Source organism: Physella acuta, unplaced genomic scaffold, assembly GCF_028476545.2.
Source record: "Physella acuta isolate Inbredline_101_S28 unplaced genomic scaffold, ASM2847654v3 ptg000235l, whole genome shotgun sequence".
Classification (NCBI taxonomy): Eukaryota; Metazoa; Mollusca; class Gastropoda; family Physidae; genus Physella; species Physella acuta.
Genome location: NW_026731754.1, coordinates 103,423 through 130,000, shown reverse-complemented (window position 1 = coordinate 130,000; position 26,578 = coordinate 103,423). Strand labels below are relative to the sequence as shown.

General features: G+C 33.8%; 3 protein-coding genes across 3 annotated transcripts; all 3 read right to left on the bottom strand.

Annotated features, from left to right (window-relative positions):
* Positions 1 to 1,227: 1,227 nt before the first annotated feature.
* On the bottom strand, positions 1,228 to 14,394 carry LOC131938124 (serine/threonine-protein kinase 3/4-like). The gene is made up of 10 exons (XM_059296027.1): positions 14,383 to 14,394; positions 13,813 to 13,870; positions 13,374 to 13,513; positions 12,974 to 13,096; positions 11,790 to 11,919; positions 11,363 to 11,540; positions 6,060 to 6,286; positions 5,871 to 5,906; positions 5,159 to 5,227; positions 1,228 to 2,060 (listed from the first exon to the last, which is right to left on the bottom strand). Exons 1-10 carry the CDS (start codon positions 14,392 to 14,394, stop codon positions 1,228 to 1,230), a joined length of 1,806 nt encoding a protein of 601 aa, XP_059152010.1.
* A 1,017-nt stretch (positions 14,395 to 15,411) lies between these two features.
* On the bottom strand, positions 15,412 to 16,806 carry LOC131938160 (uncharacterized). Its single transcript, XM_059296078.1, has 3 exons — positions 16,533 to 16,806; positions 15,809 to 16,033; positions 15,412 to 15,634 (listed from the first exon to the last, which is right to left on the bottom strand). The coding sequence occupies exons 1-3, from the start codon at positions 16,692 to 16,694 to the stop codon at positions 15,581 to 15,583; spliced, it is 441 nt and encodes a 146-aa protein (XP_059152061.1). The 5' UTR covers positions 16,695 to 16,806; the 3' UTR covers positions 15,412 to 15,580.
* Positions 16,807 to 24,682: 7,876 nt separating this feature from the next.
* Positions 24,683 to 26,341, bottom strand: LOC131938123 (uncharacterized). Its single transcript, XM_059296026.1, has one exon. The coding sequence runs from the start codon at positions 26,339 to 26,341 to the stop codon at positions 24,683 to 24,685; it is 1,659 nt and encodes a 552-aa protein (XP_059152009.1).
* Positions 26,342 to 26,578: the final 237 nt, after the last annotated feature.

Genomic DNA, 26,578 nt, shown 5'->3' with positions numbered 1-26,578 from the left:
TGAAAAATGCTTTGATTCCGGCTTTATATTACACATACATTACGAGCCGACTATAAGAAAGTATGTAAAAACAGCGCGCTATAAAAATCAAGATAAACGGAAAACAACATAAAACAGAGCACAACAATTTTATTAACAAATAAACCTGGTTAAATAAATCTAAAAATATAATATATAGATTTGATACACGATACACGCTGAAAATAATATTATACAAAGTACTGAAGAAAAGGAAAGATTATACAACATATATCAATTGTTCACGAAACTAGTTCAAACACAAATTGTTAAGAAATTATCAAAATACACCTCATGATTACTTTAGTTTAGTTCTAATAAGTTATACATGTTTTTGGGGACACTTGACGCTAATTGGTTGACACCAACAAGGAATGCCTTAAAACATTTAATCCCTCACTGAATTTGACATAAAATTATACAAATACACATTGATAAACATGTATCAAAATATTATAATGATATATCACTCCATCTTTATGTTCATTAGCCCAGCAGACTTAATTATTAATAAATGTTATTAAGATTGGAGACCAACAAGTAAAATATAATGCATATACCTTTAAACATGTAATCCCCTACTAGAGTATACATACAATTATACAAATGCATATTTATAAACCAACTCAATGTATCAAATTATCACGACGGCATATCACTTCATCTTATTGTTCATTAGCCAAGCAGATTGGTAACAAAGTTACTATTAGCTAGACCTAGTAATTTCAATTCCTGTCCCCAGTGCACGGACACCACATAGTTAGACATTAGAAGTAGTTACGGCAGGGAACGACCTTACGATATCGTTAGCAATCGCGTATTCAACTGCCAGACCATGCGTCTAAGAGGTATATAATAATAACGTTTACATATTCGTCTTATTTCTCATGGGTTCGTGGCGGTTAAGCTCACGTTTGTTGAATCGAAACGTCATGAGTTTGAACCCTCGGGCATAGGGAGATCGATAGCTACTCATCTAGGAGAAACAACCACAGAATTAAAAATAACTTGTCTGATAGTTTGTTATTGATTGGACGAAATCTATGAAAGCAAATCCCAAAAAAAAAAGCAGACAGAAATAAATGTTGAAATCCTATAGAGCATAAGAGTTTGGCACGTAAAACTTCATTATGCTGGGTGGAATCTCTTCCAATACAAGATTTATGAAGGAAGAAGCCGTTTTTTAAACACAGATTTTTTATTTGAAGGCTACTTGATAATATCTTGCAATTTTTTTCTGACCTTTTTTAATGTAATAACTTCTTTATCCTCTATGCCAGGGTTTAGTATAGTCTTTTTGGTTATCAGTTTGTCAGCTGTAGCTAGTAATTCTAAGTAATTTTCGCTTGTAATGTTTCGAACTTTTCTGTGAAATTTTAAAATTTTCAACCTCAATTTATGTTCCTTATGAAAGGCTGCTTGTTTCATAAAATCTTGTTTAGTGTAAGAATCTTGTTGTTGACTAAGTTGTCTAACAATATCAAAAACTTCATCTCGGCATCTTTCACGTTCAATTTGATTTCCTTTATTATACATTAAAACTATTCTTTTGTTAAATTGACAAAGAAAATATTTTAGTTTGCCATCTTGTTGCTCACACCATTCATTAAATGTAAGTTTATTGCCATAATCGTAATCAAAATAATCTCCACGAGTCACTAAACATATGCCATACTTGTTTATACCTTCGGGACCATAAATATCTGTTAACATTTTAATGGCCATTGCGTTTTCTTTCGTAAAATGATAACCATAAATGAAAACAAACAAAAAAGCAGTAACCCCTCTCTTAGATCTATTCATGATTTCTGTGGCATTTGACAATGCACCTTCTCCAACTGACATGTCAGTTCTAAAAATACCTGGCGTGTCGAAAACCTCAAATAACTCTTGTTGTATTTTAGCTTTACCTTTACACACATTTATGGTTCCTGGATCAATACCCCTGTAATCGTGAAAAACTCGACTTCCCAACAATGTATTACCCGAAGCACTTTTACCGTAGCCTGTTTTTCCAACCAACACCAGTGTATACTTCACTTCTGAAAGAACAGTAAAATACATAATGTATATTTATAAGATTTATAAGTTATAAGATTAAAGAAATAATTTAACTATAGTTATAACAAATATGAGCGTAATTATGTATGATTCTGTATATTATTTACAACAGAAATTCCTAAATTATCTATATTACACGTTTTTATTTAGCATGATTTATCATGCTTTTGTCTGTCGGACTTTGTCCCTCTGACATGAGCCGAAACTGGCGAGTGAAACTATGACCACTTTTAACGAACCGATTTTGTAAAAATTAGGCACGTGGGTCAAGTCCTAGGTGCTTTGAACATAGGGGGTTTGGCCATAGGGGGTTTGACCACATCGGAGCTTTGACCATAGGGGGTTTGGCCATAGGGGCTTTGTCCGCAGCGGGGCTTTGACCACAGAGGGGCTTTGGCCACAACGGGGCTTTGACCACAGAGGTGGGTTAACCATAATATATAGCCTTTAAAATAAAAATTATTAATTGTTGTTTGATTTAAATTTATGACACAATTAATACGATTTTATAAATGTTATTATACATGTTTAATAGAAATTAACATGTACTAAAAAGAAGTCAAGAACTATATTTTAGTCTCCACATAAAGGCTGGTGCTAGGTATCATAGATTTATTTTAAATATAAATGGAACACAAATAATGCGACAATTAACAAGTTTCACCAATAAATAATGTAGATTTATTTGAAAGTACATAAATATAAAGGATAGAAAAGGATAAAAAAAACATGCCCAGTACAGTCAAAGAAGTAATACTAGTATGGTTCTGATGACTTGTAATTTATACATGTTGAATTAACATATTATTTACATCCTGCCTCAATTTAAAATATAATTACACAACTTTTATAATTAATCCTTACAATTTGTGGACAAAGCGCTAGATATCAAACGCCAACATTGGACAAACCACCTGTGATCAAAGACCCTATATGGACATTACCACCTGTGATCAAAAACACTGTATGAACAAAAAAACCTGTGATCAAAGACCCTACGTGGATAAAACACCTGTGGTCAAAGGCGGACACGGCGCTTGTGATCATACACCCAATGACAAACCACCTATGCTCAAAAAACCTCTGCTGAAAAAAACACCTGTGGTCAAATCCCCTATGGTCAAGACCAAATGACAATAAAATATTACATTGACTTCTGATTTTAAATTGTGATTAATTAATTTCAAAGAGTTAATTAATGTTTTCTCTAAAATGTATACCTTTTAGTGCACTATTAAAACTTCATTCAAGCTAATATGTAAGAGAAATAACTTTCTAAAGTAATATTTTCTAAATGGATTTTTATACTAATCTAAAGCCAAAATCTAAACCGACAATATTTAGTAATTTTAGAGTAGTAACAAAATAAAAGAAAAAACTAAAAAATTAGTGTTATATGTTATCATTTTTTTTGTGATGACGGATATAGTTTTAAAAGTTTAAGTAATTAAAAATGGATTTAATATTATATTGTCTATATCTCGAGTTTCCATCCACCGTAGTGTTATATATGAATATTCGAGAAAGTTTAGGGCAGATCAATCCCGTTTTTTTTTTTAGAATATATAATGAACCATTTTTTGTAAATGAAAGTAGGCCTACATGTCAGAAAAAAAGTAAGCCTGATTCAATAGTAAATCAGTTCCAGTCCTCACAGGCCGATGATAAATTGTGTAATACTCGAGCGAATATTACAAGAAAAACTGATGTTATAAGTCATATAAATGATGTAATATATTTATAAATGAAAATAAACTAAAAAATAAACTAAACTATTCACGATTAATCGTACGGGAGAGAATAACATTTTGTTAATGTTGAAGTTTGTTTTATCTGTTTCTGCCACCTTTACATGACGGGGTATGGTTTGATAATTTCTTTGGCATTTCACTTTGTCGTTCTCTAGCCTACGGTATGCGAATATCGAGTACTTAGACCCAGAGAACTTCAACAATCTTTGTTGCAGGCACTGCTCAGAAGACTTTCGGTAGGGCGGTCATGCAACCCTCATTACAACCCTCTCTATACTCCTTCGATCACGCTTTCTCACCCACATTTATTAAATCAGATAAATATTGGCAGTAAAAGAGAAGGGCATCTTTGTTTTTAATCGTTAAAAAATTAATTGTTCGTTTATTTAATTTTGTTTAAAATTAGAAAATATAGTAATGTTTGCTATTGGTTAGCATTATTGCTGGGTTATATTTATTCTTCTTGTGCTTTCTTAACTGCTTTTATGTTGGAGGATTTAACAAGGCAGTGGTTATATATAAGGTAAGATATTCGGCAATTGTTTTTTAAAACCAAAGTGAAGCTATGTGAAACGTATTGTAATCATATATGTTGAAAGATTTGCGCACCAGATGAACGCAGAAAACGTACCCTTTAAAAAAACGTATGTACTTTATAAAGATAATATTAATTAAATTATTCAAATGAATTAAAAATCCAATCAAGTCAAATTTCATGTTACTTTACATTGTCATTAGGCGTTGAGCTACGTACCACGTCTGAAAGAAATCGGTCCGGTAGAAGAAATCTAACTTTTGCAAGCCATTTTCGACCCATACCGAAAGAAGCACGAAGCAAGTAAAAACATCTTTGTAAAAATTCATATAAGACGTTTAATAAAATATGTTTTAGTAAATCGTCTCTAGTTAAACACGACCCTCTTACAGCAACCTTAAAAATAATGCACCCCTATTTAAACAACTAAAAAGAAAAAAATGGGTCGCATCTTAAATTCGATAGTATGTAATACATAAAATAGTCACGCACATTGTTCTTTAAAGTTATTAAGATGTTGTTTTTTTGTAGTATATTTGGTAACACATGTTTTGTTTGTAAAATTCTCAAACTGCAAAAGTTTGGCTATATGCATGGTTTATTTTATGAGATTCAGTCTGGGTGTGGGCATGTATGAATGGTAGTGTGTAAATGTTTTTCGGTGAATCTGTTTTAATGCATGAACTTCTATGTGGGTGAGTTGTCATATTATACTTCAAACAAGTATCAAATAGTTTAACAAAACACATTACCAATCTCTTAACATAATCTATTCAATATTTATTAACATTACCAATATGCATTTTGTCCTGAAAATATTTCACTTGCTCTTCAAGGTGTCTGATTTCTGTTTCTTTTTTGTCTACAATAAAATGTTAGAATATACAAGAGATCAATAATTATGATTTCGATACAAATCCTGTTTTGATTAATTAGCATTTAAGGGAAGTTTTAAGTTTATCGGTTTCAAATAATTTGAAATATCTTACAATATTAAGCCTTTACGGCTGCTTTCATTAAGCAATTTTTAAAATTAATTTTAAAGAACGGGAATAATGTACAAATAATATTGTTTTGATTATTGAAAAAAAACCTGTTAGATTAAATTAATTGTTTAAAAGAATTTACATGAAATATTTTTTAAAGCAATGATTACTGGAAAAGAGATTTTATCTGTTGCATATGATTTTTTTCAAATTTATTGAAATATATTGTCTAAATTACAATGGTTCTAACGCTAAACATTTAACAATAACGACAAATTAAATCGTGCATTGTTAAAAATTAAAAAACAAAAACAAAGTATATTAGAAAGAGCCCGTTATTTTTAAAGATTTTACAATTGAAAATACTAAAATCAGTTTGACATGACATTTTACAAATTTTATTTCACGCCTTCCACACCCTCCAAAGTGCATTCTAGCAGAAAGTTTTTTAAGTTTGAACCCCGAAACGAATTTGCGACGGTAAATCTCGCAGTACAAATTGTATGTTTTTATATTTACCTAGTTCAAGCTTTAACTCTGTAATGAAAAGTCCACCTGTTTGGTAAAAAAGACATACAAAACACAATGAGATTTTAAACATTATTGAAAATGTTTATAGAAACTTAACAAATTACAAAACGATAAGACGATTTTTTAAAATAAACTGCAATATGTAATCTATCTGGATATTTTCTGTAATAAACTTACGGTTTATAAAAGTGTCATTCCCAAGCAGATCTTTCGCCGCGGGTCGATCTTTCGGTAGAAGTTGCAATGTTTTCTGTAGAAAGTCGCTGAGTTCCTTTGTTGGAACAATAGATGCTCCTAATGTAGGTAAAATACCCTTATCAATTTGAAATGGGACTTGATGTTTTGGGATATCACAGTACGGAGAACTTCCTGTCATCATCTCTATGACAGTGCAGCCAACACTCCTTTAAGAGATGTAAAAGTTATTTTTAGCTAAGTTTATCCACATAGATAAAGTTACAATATTTTCACCAGCGATAGATTAGCATACAGGTTCTTTGAGTTGACAGTCAGCCTATTTATGATAATATCAATCGATAAACGTTACTATTAATTATCGCAATTTCTAAATAATAATATAATGCAATTGTTATAAAGGTGTAAATTAAAAATATCAAGAGCAAAATAACTTGGTTATAATTATACGGCAGTAATTCTTCCAGGACATTTTTTTCTCCCGGGGGGGGGGGGGGGGAGGACTAAATATTTGGGGGGGGGGGGGGGGGGGGGGGCGGACACTGGTAAAAGTATATATTTTCTATATAAAACGCAGCTTTATTAGTAAATGCTAACAAAATGAAACTAATGATTCTGCTCGGAGATTTTCTTATATAAAGTTTAAATATACTTCGGTCAATTCTACCATTTTGTACAACAAATGTTTAAATTTTATTTGCTTTAATCGTCAGATGATACATAAAAAAAACTACAAAGTTTAGATTTATACATACTAATACTTCATACAAATCTATTACTTTAAGTAGTAAAACAAATGCACGGATCTTTAAATTTATAGAATTTTCTATTTTAATAAATATTTTTAAAATTCTTCACTATTTGTAGGCCCTACACGTGATGATACTGTAATTTTTATATCTTTACTAGCGTACCCGTCCCCCGTGCGTTGCCGCGGGGATAGAAGAAAGTTTGACGAAATATATTAGAAGGATTTCACCTTGAGTGTACATTAATCACTCACCGAATTAATATGGTAGAACACACTTCGGTGACCGCCCACGTGGCAGAGACGTAAAGGGGCGCTCTCAGTGGGGCCGCAAATGCAACATTAAATCCTCCCTCCTCCTCCCACCTCCACCCCAGATAACTTATCGGTAGTATTCATCAACTCCCTAAAGTTGTATGGCACTCGGATAAACTGCGTCAAACCGCAATCGTCTTTTATTTTTATATACCGTATATAGAGAAAAATCGCACCATCCCGTGGCGCCGCCCTTGCGAAATAAAAAATGATTTTGTTTTACAGAGCCCGTCCCAAGAGTGTCCTAATCAACTTTCCAAAGTTTGATGGCGATTGGATGAACGGTGTAAAATCGCTATCGACGTTTATTTTTATATACCGTATATAGAAAGAAAACAAATCGCGACCTGCGAATTTGAAAATGTACTAGAATACCCGTCATCCGTTGGATAACTGTGGGTTTCGGGGGTCATCCATCAAAAAACATCACGTCTGTCACTCAGAGGCATAGCGACCCTTCCCGGCGCCCGGGGACAAACTTTTCTATTTTAACCCCCCCCCCCCCCCCCAAGATTTCGATTTTCAACCCCCCCCCTCAAACTTTTGATGTGCACCCCCCCCCCCCACACTCAAACTTTCGATTTGAACCCCCCTCAACCTTTCAATTTAATTTTGGCGCCCCAACATATGTCCCCCCGCCCCCCCTCCCCCCTCCACCTCCCCCCCTTCCCCACCCCCCCCCCCTCCCGCCTCCCCTCCCCCTCCCGCCCCCCCCCCCTCCTCGCTACGCTACTGCAGTGTCACTTATCGTCACAAAAAAACAGACCCCACTTTCAAAAATTTGTTTTTTATCTTTTAAAAACACCGAAAACACCGATTTCGGACTATCCCTTCATATACTGACTTCATAGGTGACCTACTCAACTCTACTTCACCTGCCCAGTGTCCCGCCAAGTCTCAGACAACATGTTTTTATCGTTTAAAAACGATTCCAGCCGAGCATGTCTCTGACCACACTATCCTTTCATATGCTTAGGACAAAGAAACAGACAAACTCTACTTCACCAGCCCTGTATCCTGCCAAGTTCAGATAGGCAACTTTATTATTCACATCTAAAAAAAAAATGAAAAAAAAATCATTAACGAATTGGTCTTGAACCTGTACCACCCGCATGAGAGCCGACCTCACTACCAAGTTAGCTATTTACTCGTGACATTTCAAGTGAAGTTTTATACTATAATTTGAGTCTCCTTACGCGCATAGATCTAGATCTAACTCTAGTAGTAGTAACTTTCAAATTAAATTTTATCTTAAATTAGCCAAACAAAGATTTATATACAATAAAGAAGGTCTGAAATTATCTAGATCTAGATAGAATTATCTAGATCTAGTCTAGATTCTACGACTCTTTTGCTTAAGTCTTCTTATGTTTAGTTTTTCTTGCTAGACCTAGAATCTAGATCTAATCATTAGCTACGCTTATAGGCCCGGAGCGAGCATTTCAAAATTACCATATTCCAAACAAAGTTTATATAAAATAATCAAGGTCTAAAATAGTTTAGTATATAGAAAATCATTATTATCTAAATCTAGATAGAAAATTATCTATATTTTAGATCTACGACTTAGCTATATCTAGAGTTTACGTCTATAATTTTGCACACTTAGCGGTATAGAAGCCGCGTATGAATCTAAAGTTATGCAAATAGGCCCTGCATCCAGCATTTCCTAATTAGCATATTTCATAGCTATACAAACAAAGATTTATATAAAATAATAAAGGTCTAAAATAGTTTAGTATATAGAAACTCATTATTATCTAAATCTAGATAGAATTATCTATATTCTAGATCTACGACTGGTTTGCTAAAGTCTCGTTTTTTTTTGGATTGTATTTATAACTAATAAATCATTGATTTGACCTAGATTCTAGATTCTAGATCTAGATCTATAAATAACTTTCCTTCGACAGCTGATCTTTAGATCTAGAGAAATTTATTGTAAAACTAAATGAAAAAGACAGTTGAAAATTGATATGAGTGTTGGAACGTAATAAATACAGCAAACGGACGTATTGTTAAAGTTAAAGCCGACAGAAAATTAGCTTTAGAACGCGTTAAACATTGGAATGGGAACACAATCTTCTTCGATAGGCCGCCATTATCGATGTAAAAAAATAAACACATCATGTGACGTCACTGTTTCCGTCGAGTCTAGTGGCTTTTCAAATCTTTTAAAAAAAAATGGGTTACTCTGCGTATGAATAAATCAATTAATTAATTAACGTCTTTAAATAAATTTGTGATCAACAGTCTGTCTGCATTAAAAAATTATTCTCTACCTGCATACTATTTTACAGCTTTCCAGATAGAGTCGAACATATCACAATTTTCGATCGGACAAACAAACAAATAAATATTCAAACATGTAAACAAACTTGACTTTTAGTAGTATATAGATTTTGAGCAGAAACCTCCCCAGAAATATTCTCAACATATTGCCAAAGTTTCATGGCGATCGTGTGAACGGTGTCACTGCAATTTACTTTTATTATTTTTATATACCGTATATTGAGGAAAATCGCACCCTCCCGTGGCGCCGCCTTTGTCAAATTCGACTTTTATTTTTTATATATCGTATATAGAGAAAAAACAAATCGCGCCCTGCCGGGGCGCCACCCCTGCGAATTTGAAATTTTTTTTTTCGCCGAAACCTTTCCCGGAATATTTTTAACAACTTCCCAAAGTTTCACGGCGATGTGATAAGAGGTGTGGTAATGCACAAAGGACAAACAAACAAACAAACAAACAAACATACATTGCTTTTTATATAGATAGATAGATAGATAAATAAACGTTTGTCTTTCAAGACAAAATATTCTAGGCTTAGTTATCCTTCAAAAGATTTTTGGTCTACATTAGTTTATTTCCTATTGGGTGTGTTTTAAATGCATTGCAACACAATTAATCCGATTTTCTTGAAACTTTGGGATATTGACAAAACAAATCCCTGGAGATATTTCTAATGGGAAATAAACTAATACAGACCAAAAATCTTTTGAAGGATAACTAAGCCTAGAATATTTTGTCTTGAATATATGAATTTCTGCTATATCGAAACTAAACTTTCTGTTAGATGAGTTAAAAACAAGCTTGCGCTTCTAAAACTAACGATTAAAATACGTTGATGAAGCAAAAATATGAGTTTCTTCCGACAAGTTTTACTTTAAAAATAACAATTGGTAACATGTTAAGACCCAGAGTTTCTTGGCAACTATCATATAAAACGGGATCCATTGATTAGGCGTTCGGTACAAGTTGTAAGGGATCGTACAAGGCGTTTCCACCGACTACACAACGGCCTATGGCGACTACGTTCGATTCAGAATTATTCTACTATCGTGACCCGGTGACACTCGACATTCTATGTCTAAATCTAAGAGTTGAGGCAACCGATACCTCTACGGTGATATAACCACTGGTTCCAGAGAGCTCGCACGACGCCTCTGACTTATGAGCAGTTGCTATAATGTGGTTCTGTCTTACGCTTTCGTAAAGCTTTAAGACGTACGGTGGGTATTGTGGGAAAAAACCCGCTGTCCAATAAATATAATCTGAGAAACATAGCACCGGCTTTGTATGCATTTAACCCCGTTTTGAAAACAAGGTAGTGCATCTTATAATACACGATTATTAATGCATTGTCAGTAGAACGGCCCGTCCACCTAGCTCTGATAATTACCTAACTAACGTTACGGAAACAAAGGCGGCTGGGGATAGTGCTGACCCAACTATTATTTCAGATGCCGAGGTCTCTAAAACAAATAAACACTACTTCATTTGCTTCATGTGTCTAGGGCACTAACGGGTAAAAAGAATGATGAATTTGTCGGTAAAACCCTCATACAATTTTGCATGAGTGAGATAAGTTTGTAAAAGTTTGAATATATATGGAAACTATGTAAATTGATTGTTATCATGGCTAATGTAATTGCATTTCTTTTATTCTGAGACCGAACCAACACGCGATAAACACGCTAGTATCTGCATAAATGAGCAATTGTATGTGTGTCTATCTGCGAATCTATTTTACTCAATGGTACACATTTTGTCAGATTGGCAGGTAAATTTAGAAATAAGTTGAGAATATCTCAAGGGTATAAAAACTTTTAAGTAATAACGGAGGATACCAGATTTGGGAAACAGCTGCAGGAAGGAATATGAAGAATGTACAAACAAAGAAATATTTTTAAAAAAAAATGACATTACTACAGAAGTTTACCATATATCTGCCTTTTCATTATATGATGTAGCGCCTGTTTGTAAACCCATAACCTCTGGTGCCATCCATCTTTCTGTGCCAACAGACGTTGCTGTACTTGAAACATCTTGTAGAATTTTTGAAATCCCAAAGTCCGTAAGTCTGACATGGCGCTCATCTTCCATTAGAACGTTATCCCCTGTAAACACACGCCGAATTTCGATTTGTTACACGGTTTAAATAACTTCTGTATCTACTTCAGTCAAGAAAATATAAACATCTAACATTCTAACACCTTACATTCAATTAACTATTGTCAGTCTTGCTGAATTGCACACGATGTGACATGGGGGTTATCATAACTCAGGATGGGGTTGCTAGCGTAATTAATCATGTTTATAATCACCACATGCATACATTATCTCATATACCATTGTGTAAAACATACCCTTTACATCTCGATGTATAATTTTGTTTATATGTAAAAACTCCAGCCCTTCTAAAATCTGTTTAGTAAAGCGTCGTGTCTCTTCTTCTCCTAACCCATTTTTCTTTTCCGAATATGTTCGTAATGAGCCCTTAAAAGCAGTATTAGTAATTAATGTTTAATGATGAAAAATTGTTTGTAGTAAAGACATTTTTGTTTAAATCAATCAAGGAAAAAAGAACACTCATGAAAAAAATCATCCTCCAAATTAATCATTTTATTTTAATAAGTTAGATACTTTTCTTCTTCGGTTTTAAATTTAGTGTTGGAAGGGATCCGCTAGAAACAAATACATATTATATGTCAACTGGTAATGCACTATTGAGGCCTTTTACTTCGATTTCAGCCTCATTTTCTTTTTGGATTTGCTTCAATAGTCTTTGTCCATCCAAAAACATACTACAAGGCAGCAGTTCTCATATTATGAAGTTGTGTCTCCTAGAAGAGTGGCTGTCCCCATCTAACAAACCACATCTGCCCGAAGGATCGAATTCGAGAGTTTTCGGTTTAGCAACCATGAGCTTTACCTACTAGACAACGCCAACCAATATACACCATATTTTAAATGCACGCATTGTTTACTATAGGCCTATATCAGACATTGGCCTTGACATATTTGAGAAGATTTATGTAGGCCAAAATAAGATAGACAACTTTTTATTTTTCAATTTAATTAAACATACCAGCACAAGACAAGCATGTATCATAATAATATATAATCTTAATTGGAAAATTACCAAATTTCATTTCTTGTGTATAAATTGCATTAGGATTATTTTACAAAACAACACTAGTAACTAATAACTATAAACTCCAAAGTACTAGGATATATCTAAATATCCGTAATATTTTCTTTTAAACCGGTATCGTTGATGGATTTTAGCCTAAGCTTTCGTAGCATGTGTATTTTAGATAAAATATACCCATACGCATACAATGACCCAAAGAAAAGTATTGGTTATTTCATTACTAATAGGTGGAATTTCTGGCTACGGTGTGGTATGGTGGTGTATTTCGACATGTGATGAGTAAAGGAAGTTTGGGTGCTTTTACATCAAGGCCATGGAGATAACAATATGAAAATGAACTAAATACTTCTCTCTAGCATATAAACCAATAAAAACAACACATATTTATAATCATACCTGTTTCATATACCCCATAAAAATTGACAGGATATCGTCACATTTACTTGCGCCGATAAACGGGACGATTCTTTTGTGGCAACCAATTTTTTTCAATATTTCAGTCTCATTTTTGTAGCTCTCCTTATATTTATTTAAGTATAAAAATTAGATGAAATGTAATTCTAAAAAAGCGACATTTTTAATATGTTCGAACTAATTTACTAACTACACACTTAAATGTTAATACAAAATTTTATATTAAAATAGTACATAAACAATTTCAAAAAATCATTCTCTGTCTAGACTCTTCAACAAACTAGCTAGTTTAATTTTACTGTTATAATGAATGTTACAAAAATAGGTTATTATTATAAATGAGTATTAATTTAAAATAGGTTTAGCACTGCTACTAACGAACCACAATATTTTTCCGTTCGCTGTTTTTGTAGACACGAATTTCTTTCACAATATATTTCGGTTCAATGTTGTCTCTCAAAGACTTCACCAGGTAAACTGTGCCGAAACCTCCATCCCCAATCCAGTCACCCTTTTCCCAATCTGACAAAATATTAAAAAGAATTATGATGTAATTATCATGAATAAAACATTTATAACAACAAGCGTTTTAATCTATTAAATTAATATAAATCCTACTTCCTTACTTCAGAAAATCGTTGGACGCTTATGAAATCACTAGTATATTGAGCGATTAATGCTTTTGCTAAACAATGATTATTTATTTTCTTGTTTAATTATGCGTCTTTAAAAGCGTGTTGTTATAAAAGCTTTTATACCTTTTATATATTTTATTTTATAACACAAACAAAATGAGTGGTAAAATTACACTCGAATATTACCTTCACCAAGCACCCCGATACTTTTTATTAGCATTTCATCAGTGTTTTCTATTAATATCTGCAAAAAAAAAATTATTTAAAAGCTATTATCTTTAAAAAAAACCGTTCATGAACAATAATTAATAATGGAAAATATCTGAAATACACAAATAGCTTTTAAACTGTCGACATTCATTTTAGTTACATATCATCCTTTTGTTAAATAAGCTTAATTCAGTATACCCATAAACTTAGTGATTACTTTGCCTTTATGCACATTAAAATAAATTCAACGCTTGTCACATATGCAATCTTGCCATTTTCTACGCTGTAGCATTGTTTGTCATTCAAACATATGTAGCACTCGGTTCTTTACTTTTTCTTACTACACATTATATATAGTAGCCTATTCCTGAATTATTAGTCAAAATTAACCAGTTAGAAAAAAAAGCAGCCTGCAAAGAAGTGAAGCTTGAAACGAGTCTTACACATGCATTAGTTTTTACATTTATAGACACCTAGATCTAGTTGTATGATATACATTGATGATAAACTGCTAGTAATCACAAAAACTTAAATAGATGAACCAACCTTTTCAACCATTTCTACCACTAAACACTGTGCATGCTCAGTACCAGACAATTTAACAACATCACAGAGATGAAATAGGCGTCAAACATTTCTATTGATATTTCTTTCTTTACGCTAAATGTGTACATCAACAATGTATGTGTTTCACCTGAGAACATAAATTAAAAACATAAATTTAAACAATTTTAAAATCATACTTATAAATAGTTCTGTTTAGGTTATATTTTTTTTTACTTTTAAATGCAATTGAACATGGATGAACTAAACACTCAATGTATATAATGATAGATATGTTCGTCATTAACTTATATTACTCATGCAAGAGCATCATAAAACATTAGTAACAAGCTAATGTATATATATGTATATACTTATATATATATATATATATATGAAGAGTTGATTTTCAAAATGCAATATATCCAAAATTTGGGTTTCGAGAAAATCGCACTTTTCTCCTACACGAAGCCATTGTACAATTTGCTAAAACTGTTTATCAATTTAGGTTCATAACCCTCATATAAATAGGACTAGAATGGTTTTTGAAATGTACCTGCATAAAAAGATGCTTTTTTTTGGTCCCAAAATTTGCGTTTAGTTGCAAAATGAGGTATATCCAGCTTTTGTTAAGCTACAAAACGCAGTATATCCATTTTTTTTCTGATAATACATCTAATGTCCAATATTTTAGTTTATTATTTTATTAAAACCCACTTATATTCCCAGTGTTACCATCTTACTACAATTGTACTATGTTTTTCTGTTACTGTAAAGTGTTTTTATTGAGTAATTTCAGTTATTTGAACCATTTTCAAAATGATGCAAGTCTCTAACGAGAGACTTAAATTTGAAGAGTACAGCTTGTCTTTTCTACTGTTGAACTGTGTTAACAAAGACTAAAGAACTAAAAAAGTCAACATAAAATAGTTTTAAAAGAAGAAAAAAGTTTATTAGTTTATACTACAATCATAAAATGTAAAAGAAATAGTATGAAATGAAAAAAAAAAAGTTGAAAAAAAAAATGAGTGAAGCAAGAAAAAATAAATAATTCAGACAAACTAGGCACTATCTACATCAGAGTTAGAATGAGCAACATCCTCAGTAGCATCACATAGCAGTGCCTCATAAGAAATCTTTATTCTCTCCTCCACTCCTACGGCTTCGAGAACACAAAGAACATCTGTCTTTTTAGCCACCTTTACACAGTTCTTTTTTCCAGGCTCCTTTGTGTTGAATGAATCCCAGTTTTTCCCTAAAAAAGTGGATATATTAACCATGTATTATTAAGATAATTCCACTGTAACATTGAAAAAAGAGAATTTCCATAATCGGATAAACCTCTGGACAATAGTCAGTTTTTTATTGACAGTAACTGCAGTACGAGCAAATCCAATATAGCAAACTGAAGGTAAAGCTATTTACGTACACAATGCTGAACAAAAGAAGACTGGCAAACTTGCAGCTTGTTTCCATCACTACAAAGAAAAGATTTGATCGTCATGTGTCTTGTGTTTTTCCTCTGATCATTCACTCTTTTCGTGGTGTCCGCATCAAGCAAAGCTACTATAGCAGCATCTTGTGACACTTTGTTCAATTTGCTGTAAAACTCTGCATGGCATTTCACCAGGTCATCAGGTGTTATATCTTGAGCCTGAAATAAATAATACAAATGTATGTTTTACTACAATGGAAGATTTAATTTTATATTAAAAATTATACTACTAGTTAGATCTAGTAGCTAAGGCTAGCCCCTTGCCTTACTTAAAGTTATTGCTAGACTAGACAAACGAGGACATACAACCTAGATGATAAATCGAAGTTTAGATATAATATTGACTAGAATTGTTAAAACTTTCGTCTAGCTAAAAAAATAGTAGGCCTAGATACTAGATCTAGAATATGTAGTAGAGTAGATAATCTAGACTAGAATTAGATCTAGAATCTCTCCCTACTTTTGGAATGTTAAGCTAGAGCTGACAGTAGCCTAGACCTACTGGTATTCATACATTTACATTCAAAACTTCACTCAACAAATAAAAGAACAAGCTAGATATCTAAATTCTAGTAATACTATCGTGTTTAAAAATATAAAATAAGTAAACTCAGGCCTGCCTAGTGTTAGATAAGTTACAGTTTTATCTACAACTTACCTTGCAGAATCCTTTAATATGATTACACGAAATGGACGGGATCATTCCTCCTCCTGAATGACGAAAGATCTTTTCTTTTTCTCTTTCTGTGCATGACCTCTTCTTTTTTCTGGACTTAAATGTCAGTACAACACTTTCGTCGTGACCATCAAAGTCCGCCATTTTAACAATTGTTTCACTTAGAGATGCTTAATGCGCATGCGCAGATAAATACTAATATTTACACGGATTGGTCCGAATCGATACCGCATTTTGACGCTAAATAAAATCGACAATGCAGCGTTTTGAAACCAAACGTTTTTTTCAAAAATAGAAATAAAATGAAAATTTTGCGCCGTGAAGATTAAAATTAAGTTTTCTTAATAGTAACTGAGTAGCTTTACAATATGGGCACCTTATCTCATTTTTTTCAAAAATGGCGCTTATCGCGTTTTGAAAATCAACTCTTCATATATATATATATATATATATATATATATATATATATATATATATATATATATATATATATATATATATATATATATATATATCAAGCTGGGTACCAGGCGGTAGGACGACGTCCCGCGTCTTGTGGGTGGGGAAGGAAAGCCCGGTGAGAGCCCACGGAAGTAGCGACCAATGTGTGGGAAACTCTCTCGGGGTTTGCCACACTGAGGCCTGCCTGGCTAATGGAAGTCAACCTTCTGAGCCGGTTTCCGTATAAGGAAGGAAGGAAGGGGGGGGGGGGGGGGATGGGGGTGACACTAAGGCAAAAAATAGCAAAATACATAGAGAAAAACTAGAGGCGGGGGTGCAAATCGAATTTGAGGGGGGGGGGGGCGGTCGAAAGTTTGAGGGAGGGGGGTGCAAATCGAAAACTTGAGGGGGGTGCAAATCGAAAGTTTGACGGGGGGGGGGGGGGTTGGAAATCGAAAACTTGAAAGTTTGTCCCCGGGAAGGGTCGCTACGCCTCTGGGGGGGTGACATCATTAAGTGCCGCACCGGGTGACACCCGACCTCGCTACGCCACTGATACATATACTAGCGTACTAGCCTTGCCGCGGGAATTAAAGAAAGTCAGACAAAATGTATAAGAAGGGTTTCATCCATGCGTTACCAATCCTATAATTTTAGACGCGTAACTTTGTTTTCTAAAAGTGAGTTATTTAAATGTAAACAATGGCTGAGCTTGGAACATAGCTATCGGGACACGGGTTTACCTACACTACCGCGTGAAAGCCTTGAGTGTACATTAATCACTCACCGAAATAATGAGGAAAAACACACTTCGATGACCGCCCATGTGTCAGGGACGTAGTGGGGCGCTCTCAGGAGCCCCCCCCCCCCCACTTCCTCGATTACACTACCGCATAGGCGCAGCGTACGGCCCCTGGCTCCTTAAAACTAACAGGCGCCATCGTGTTCATAGGATAACCCAGAGTGCAAAATAGCATCCTGTTAACAATGATGCAGATTTCGTCATTCGCTAAAGTGACACAAATGAATAGGATTTTTTCTTTAACACGAAAAAAAAATTATTTGACGCGTTTTAAACATCAGTTTGACTGATGCATTGTGTTAACGTAACTGATTATTAAAATAAAACGTATTACATGGCCCTCAGCGGCCCATGTGAGCATTTGGAGGCCGAAACAGAAATTTTTATTTGCAGCCTAATCGCACCCTACCAGGACGCCGGCGGACACGCCTGATTCAATTTAGTGAGCGTTTGTAACGCCCCATCCTATCCATTGTCTATCACACTGTTTAGACCCAACGTAGTCGCCATAGCAGGAAAGACCAGAGGCAAAATCATATCCTAGCGGGGACAACCCATGCAAAATCAAGACGAACAGACGGGCACACATTGCTTTATATAAATATAATATATATATAATATTATATATATATATAAACACATATACGCTATATACAATAAAAACATACCTTTGCCCCGTGTTGAAATCTTGAAAGTGTTTGTGCGCAAAGCTTGATTGTATTTGGGTCAATGATAACGGCTACAATAGACCGGTGGATGTCTATCGCTTAGACATTGCCCATCATTGATATCAGTGGCGAAATACTTAGTAAAAGACAATCTAGAGAGAGAAATAGTCTTTTGTCTTAAGACTTTTAACACCTTAGTCATAACTGAATAATAGCTAATGTAGTTTAAACAAATGCTTTATTTCTAAAACATATTTACAAGAAGTATCACATACATAAATGTAAACTAATTGCATTTTCTTTTGTTTCAATATGAGATGTCAAAAAATAAAATCGAAAATCAATTTTTACTTTAGCTTCTCTTAGATGTGATTTGTTATTTTAGATTTTGCATCATGTGATCTCTTTACAATTTGAACGATACGCCTTTGTTCTAAGATGTGTTTATCATTTTTTTTAGACCATAGTTTGTTAAATGAAGGTTAGTGATAATACAAGGTACGTTAAATAATGTAAAAATGTATCAACTTATGGGCAGTTGCATTTTTGTAGCATTTATTTAAACTTATATTTTTAACGTGTGATGAATACGTTAGCAAATTATTTTACTAAAATTATGACTGTTTCTCTGAAAAAAAATATCTAAAATTTAAAAATTATATTTTAGTTCTACTTGTAATTTTCCACTAAGGCAGTTAGTACTCGTCTACCACGGACGAACTAACTAACTTGATAACAACATGTCTCATCGCCCCAACATGTTATGTGTCGAACATCAGCTGAAATGATGAAGTATTTAACTCTGATTTCCATTTAGAACAATAGGTATATGCAATGGACATGAAAAAGATATATATATAAGCATACCATACAAAAACAATTACGGCACACGATAAAATTATCGTTTAATTTTTTTGAAAAATCCTATTTGTGAACTGTAGATTACATTAAGTCTCATATTTTTAGTATTGAATATAAGCTATTGAAAATCCGTTTTGAATAATTTTATCAATTCAAATATTTTTAAAAATCCACCCTGAACATCAATACAATGAAAGTCATAACAATTGTTTTTCATGACGAAATGAACACAACAGTCACTGGGGTGTAGTGTAGTAGTTTACACATATTAAATAATATAACATACCCTATCACCACAACACCCTGACTTCTAATAAAAATTAAAAATAAAAGTGTTAGCCAAGTTACTGTAATATTTCTAGTGATTATTTGTTTGAATATTTTCAGCCTTTCTCAAAACTTTGCCATCTTACTGCTGTGTAATATGGTAAATCACTGAGCCCATGTGACCTTATTAAATTCAACATCCTCACAGCGAGTAAAGGTATTTGCACCCAAAGCTACACTTTTACATTGCTATGAATTTTCTGGGCAAATTCCTCAGTCACCTCCAACAAACATTGATTTTTCCCGTGGACATAAAGATCTCACGCGAGATCTTCTCATCCGGCCGGGGGGGGGGGGGGCGTAGTTTGGAGATTGTTAGGGTGGGCAGAGGCGTAGCGACCCTTCCCGGCGCCCGGGACAAACTTTTCGATTTGCACCCCCCCCCCCCTCAAGATTTCAATTTGCACCCCCCTTAAACTTTCGATTTGCACCCCCCTCCTCAAACTTTCGATTTGCACCCCCCCCTCTCAATCTTTCAATTTATTTTTCCGACCCATTTTTGCGCCCCCTAAGGTCGGCGTCCGGGGACATATGTCCCCACCCCGCCCCCCCCCCCCTCGCTACGCTACTGAGTAGATGATGAAACAGGTCTGGTAAAAGTTTGTGAAATCCCCATACACAAGTCCAATTTACGATTTAATGTTCTATATTTTACACAATCAACTTCCTACTTCTATCTACATAGTCTATACTATATACCGTCTACTACTACTACTTCTTTCTAACTGTTCCCTAGCTCTACATATCTACGTCCACTCTCTACTACTACCTATCATCGTCTGCCTTCTTCTATGCTCCATTGGTCAGCTGACCTCCCACGTGGCCGGTCAGCTCTTGTTTTTGTATTGGTCTGTTAAACTAACTAAGCTATAGTCTGTTTCTACCATCTACTTGACTTCTAACCTAAACTAGCGTGACATTAGCCTAACACTATTTTTAAACTAACTAAGCTATAGTCTGTTTCTACCATCTACTTGACTTCTAACCTAAACTAGCGCGACACTAGCCTAACACTATTTTTAAACTAACTAAGCTATAGTCTGTTTCTACCATCTACTTGACTTCTAACCTAAACTAGCGCGACACTAGCCTAACACTATTTTTAAACTAACTAAGCTATAGTCTGTTTCTACCATCTACTTGACTTCTAACCTAAACTAGCGCGACACTAGCCTAACACTATTTATAAACTAACTAAGCTATAGTCTGTTTCTACCATCTACTTGACTTCTAACCTAAACTAGCGTGACACTAGCCTAACACTATTTTTAACTGAACCTTAGTAGTTTACTTTCCTATTACCTATTTCAAATAAGAAACCGGCAACATATTTTTTTAAATAAAACACAAACAAGAATGACATCGCTATAAATGCCCATTTTAAAAATGGCTTAACAACAATGGCTTATACTAAAAACATAAATGGTTTAATGTTTATTATTATTTCTGTGTGTGTGTGTGTGTTTTAGTAATACATTACAACTTTCATTCAATCACCATGAAACTTAGAGGAGCGGTTGACACAAATCCCAGGAAAGGTTCTGCGTAAAAAAAAATAATTTTGGCCCCCAAGTACTTACAACGGTATTGCGTCTCCAAAATGATATTGAGGAATATAGACTTTTGAAAAAATCAGTGGAATTAACCATGATTAGATTATTTTGCAACAAAATATTGGTTGTTTCCCCTTGCCCATAAAATATATATTACAAAAATCTAGCTTACAGTTCTAATAAACCGGGAGTGATCTCCCCTAAACATTCTCGAATATTCTTATATATAACACTACGTGGGATGGCTACTCGTAATATGACCCTTGATTTTTGTTTACTTAAACTTTTAAAAATAGAATAAAATTTAGTAGATAAAAGAATTGCGCACCAAGCCAGCAAACGCCAAAACAAAATGTGCATAATAGTGCGCAATATTATTAGTACTTTATAAATTTACATGCGTTTTTTTGAGAAATCGGAAATAGCGTAAATTAGTACTTCCGATCAACGGAAATTACTCACAATCTGACAGATGGTAGAGAATTAGATATTTTACTTACATGTGAAATTTCATTTATCTATCTGAAACAGTACTCAAGTTCTAGGCTATTGAAAAATTCAAAGTAGGAAAAGTACCACTTCCGCTTATCGGAAATCGCTGAAAAGTTGATATGGATCTACGATTTTGATAAAATACTTATATCTGAAATTTCATCGACCTAGCTGTAACGGTACTCAAGTTATCGTGTTTACAGACAGACAGACAGACACACACACACACACAGACACACATACCTACGGACAAGATTGCAATATTATGTTTTTCCGTATCAGTGAGGTGTAAAACGTCGAGATTTGTAAAAATGTACAAATCTCGATTATTTTTTTTTGCACGATTACAAGACTTTCTCTATACTTCGTATACACGAGAAAGTAAAAATGATGATAACATTCCCATAAAGGTTTGTGCGAAAACAAAAATACAATTGTGGAAAAGATGCGCCATGGCTAAGTGCAATTTGACGCCCCGGTTTCTCCTTGCGAGCATTAAGGCGCCTACATTAATTTTATAGTGTACAAAAAATTAAGGACACAGGGACAATTTTTAGTGTATATCTTCAAACAAATTTTTTATGAATTTTCAAATTGTGGGTCCATTAAAAACACTAATTTAAAGCCCCAAAACTCTCCAAAATTAAGTTTTTTGAACGGACACAAATTTTGAAAATTCATAATAAATTATTTTGAAGATATGCACTTAAAATTTTTAGTTGAGTCCCCCCAAAAATGGAAGAAGATTATGAATTCATTTTTATTGGGCATAAAATATAGTATTTTAAGAATGTTGGAAAACCTACGAGGTGGTTAATTTTCAAGATGGCCGACGTTGTCATAGTTACCAAGATTTTTCCACCATTTTTTTAAATGGAAATGCATATGCGGATGTATCTTAATACAGCTGTAAAGAAATAACTGTTCTCTAAGGAGTATTAAAAAAAGATATGACATGATGAAGCGTACATAAGCTTTTTGTTATTTTAAAGATTAATTGTCTTATATTGAAATAATAATAGGTTTTCAAAAATATGTCTGAATGTTGTATATATACTTTAGTACATTGGCACCTCGTTATACGAGTAAAATTCGTTCTTTAACATTGCTCGTATCTTAAAGCGAATTTCTTCATTGTTATTATAGAGAAATACAATTAATTCGTTCCAGTCATCTAATTGCCTCCTGCTGTTTTTTTTTTAACTTTTAAAAAAGTAAGCAACAGGACTTATAAATAACATGTTGTATAAAACAATAAAAAACTAGTTTTATAAAGTATAAAATCTTTGGAAATCAGCTGAGTTAAGCTCACGGAAGACACTGGCAGATGTATAGGGTTTAGTTGATAGGCAAAGGACCTTTTCTTTTTTGAGTCTCACACAACACTGTTAAAATACTCAATCTTTCTGTTACTTTATGTCTTTTATTCACATACTCGGTAAATTGTATTTGCTTCACTTTATCCCTAAACATTATGGAGCTGAACTAAAATTTACTGAAAAAAGTAATTCTGCTAAAGTGATTTGATTCCTCCTCCCTTTAAGAACGTTAAAACAAGAGTTCGACACATGTCTTAAAATAGCTGCGATGCACGATCAGTTGCTTTATTTTCAGACAGCTTTCTTTCCATGAATTGTGAAACCCGCAAATCAATTTTAAGAATTTCTAACTAACCGATTCGTTTCAAACTTGGCAAGTGCGTTAACACCCAATGATAATGCAATCTGACATCAAATTTGACTTAATTGGATGCCTAATTATTTTTTTAATGATTTAAATAATACTTTATAAATGAAATAGGTAGCCTACTATAATGCGCGCTATATTATGTTCATTTGGGTTAGGGTTAGGGTTACTTAGGGTTAGGGTTCGTCATGAAACTCTATTGTATTAAAAATTATAAAGTACTAAAACAAAATGCATAAAAAACGTTTTAATAACAAGCTTTTATGCAATGATGTACAAAAAGGAGAATATACAAGATTTTCTTTAAAAATATAATAACTATAACTACAAACTATAATAAAAAACTATAAAGAAAAGCATTGATCTCTTCTTATTATTAGTAAAAGTATCCAATTAATAATAAACAGTATTGTATAATTTTCAAAGACAAGATGCACACTATAAAAATTGTTAACATATAAAACAGTGTCGTTATTAAAAATACCAAATCTAAGAGACAGAACTCGCAATGAAAGTCCAGCAAGTAAATTACAATTTATCGCCCGACTGGTTTGATACTGTGTTGCTACCAAACAGAGATTATTATTCCTTTTTAAAAAATCTAGGTCTAAAGTCCATAGGAAGTTTATAAATTCACCCACCTCTTATTGTTTACTTGCTCAAATGAGGGATGTTGTAGACTGTTGGACCACTTTTGCTTAATATACTGTTTTTACATAAACAGATGATCTATAATTCTTCGGTCCTATTTAACAGGCAGCACCAATTGTTATCTTCATGTACATACAACACACTAATTGTTTTATCTAATAAAACGTAATTTGCATTTAACAAAAAGCTTTCACTTAAAAAATAATTAACTATTCATAAATAAGTATCATAATAAAGTACATTTAATAGTGCTCACAGCTAATAGAAAAAAAGTGAATGATTTAATAAACTGTGTTAGTTAAAATCGCAAGTAGTAGTATTTAGAAAAAAAAGTTAATTCTTAATTCTTAATTTTACTTTATGGTGAATAGTGGTTCCCCATCAAAGTTTTAACAAAGATTTGTAAAAATAATACGATATATTTTCAGGTGATTGTATTTACGTACACACAGCTAGACAAAACAAGACATGTTTTCAAAGCTACGATTTTTTTCCGACTATAGTACGCGTAAAACGTCCAGATTTGTTGAAACCTCGATTTTAAATGTTTTGCACGACTACAAAACTCCCCCTGCACTTCATTTACGAGAAATTAAAAATAATTGACCTGCTTTTCAATGAGGAACGTTTTCCGTTTTGTTTGAAACTTTATTAAGACAAAGGAACGTCGTTCAACGAATCATTGGAAAAGATCGTAGCGTTATCAGCTATCTTGTTAGAATTTTTGTCTCTAATATCGATCGATCTCTTCCGCACTGTAGCAGCGTCCCAATTAAAAACAGCATTCTTGCCTTTTACATCATCAAACCTGCCAGTAATAGTGAATTTGTATTGACTTTCATTGGATAAACGAGTAATTAAATCGTCCAAGTCAGGGTATGCGTTTGCTAGATCATTCCATAGCCAAGGTAGTGAGTCGTCCCTGCTCAGACGCTTCAGTGCTTTGTAGAAAGGTACATCAGGATCTCCAAATTTGTAGCTCAAAGTTGGACGAGCTTCACTACCGCGATGCTGATGATGGTAATTTGTATGTGCATTTTCTGCTCGCCCGCCCCAACGTAGAAAACCTTGAAGTTCTATAGAAAACTTTGGAATTATAGTAGCAGTGTAGTTTACAGAGGTTTTTGTATTCGAAAGCACAAATCTCCAATTAGCAGCAGTAAACGGTTCTAAAACTTTGGAAGTTGTGTCCTGTAGTATATAAGTGTTTTCCGTGTTTGTTTCGTTTGCCGTAATTGTGCTTGTCTCATAGTTAAACTTGTAGGAGACAGTCCCTCCAATATTGAATGGCTTGTATTCAATTTGAACGTTCAGCTCTTTACTATTCTTCCAGTAACTAGTTGTAGTGTGTGTGACTCTTCGAGAATTAATCACAGAATTGGTTACAGTGCGTGTGTCAGCCGTGTTTTGGTTATTATGCACTGCACCAGTGTTTATTGTTTCCATTATTAAGTCTTGAACAACAGGCGTTCCATATGCGATTTCCTTAATCTCAAAGCTCCAATCATCATACACCATTCTTAAACGATTATCGCTCATGTAACCTTCACAGCGACCACTTTTATCGGCGACCCACGTGTCGCCTTCTCTCCTAAAATCTTCTCCTACCGCCTCCGATCTACAACCTCCGCACCAAGCATAACCAAGTTTATTAGCCAATTTAGCCGTGTCTGACATTGTTAAATCCATGATGCGAGATTTTACTTTATAAAGTTCATTAAGCTGTTCAGGTGCTGATGCTAATTTAGAACATCGAAACTGTTTGACACAGAAGATTCCATCACATGAGCTTTGATACAATCCTGTAACATAATAACCCGTGTTACATACACACAGGTCTGTCTGATCAAAACAGCTGGAAGTGTCAATGTCGTAACGATGTTCATAGTCTGTAGGGAAATCTGCTGGCTTGACACATCGTCCTTTCTCTATATTGTTTAATGGATCTTTACTTTTTTCTATCTTATATAAACCATTCAAAAAGTAACCAGATGGGCAGACAACCCATGAATTTTCTCGACCTAAGGCGTTTGGCCAACCAACATATACGACTTGAGACTTGGTGTGGTCCCATGGTGATATTCGGCTAAAATATTCAGCATGTTCTGTATGCATTAAATATGTATCATTCCAACTTTGTAAATCACTCTTGTAGAATCCAATAATAAAATCGTCTCTGTTGTCACATTTAGATTGCAAACGTTTTCCCTCATTTAGCCACAAGTATCCTCTGCCTCTGTCAGAACTTCCTTTAACGGATACCATTACTAGAAGCAGAACAGATCCAGTTAAACGTATACTAAGCGCCATATCTGCAAAGCAAATATATTGAATATTATTGAAATAAGTACGAAATGTTAGACTACATTATATTATTTAATATCTCTTCACTATTTCCCACAGGAGTGGCGTAGGCAGGGGGGTGGGGTTAGGGGGGGTCATAATCCCCCCATAGACCCTTCGGTATATATATATATATATATATATATATATATATATATATATATATATATATATATATATATATATATATATATATATATATAT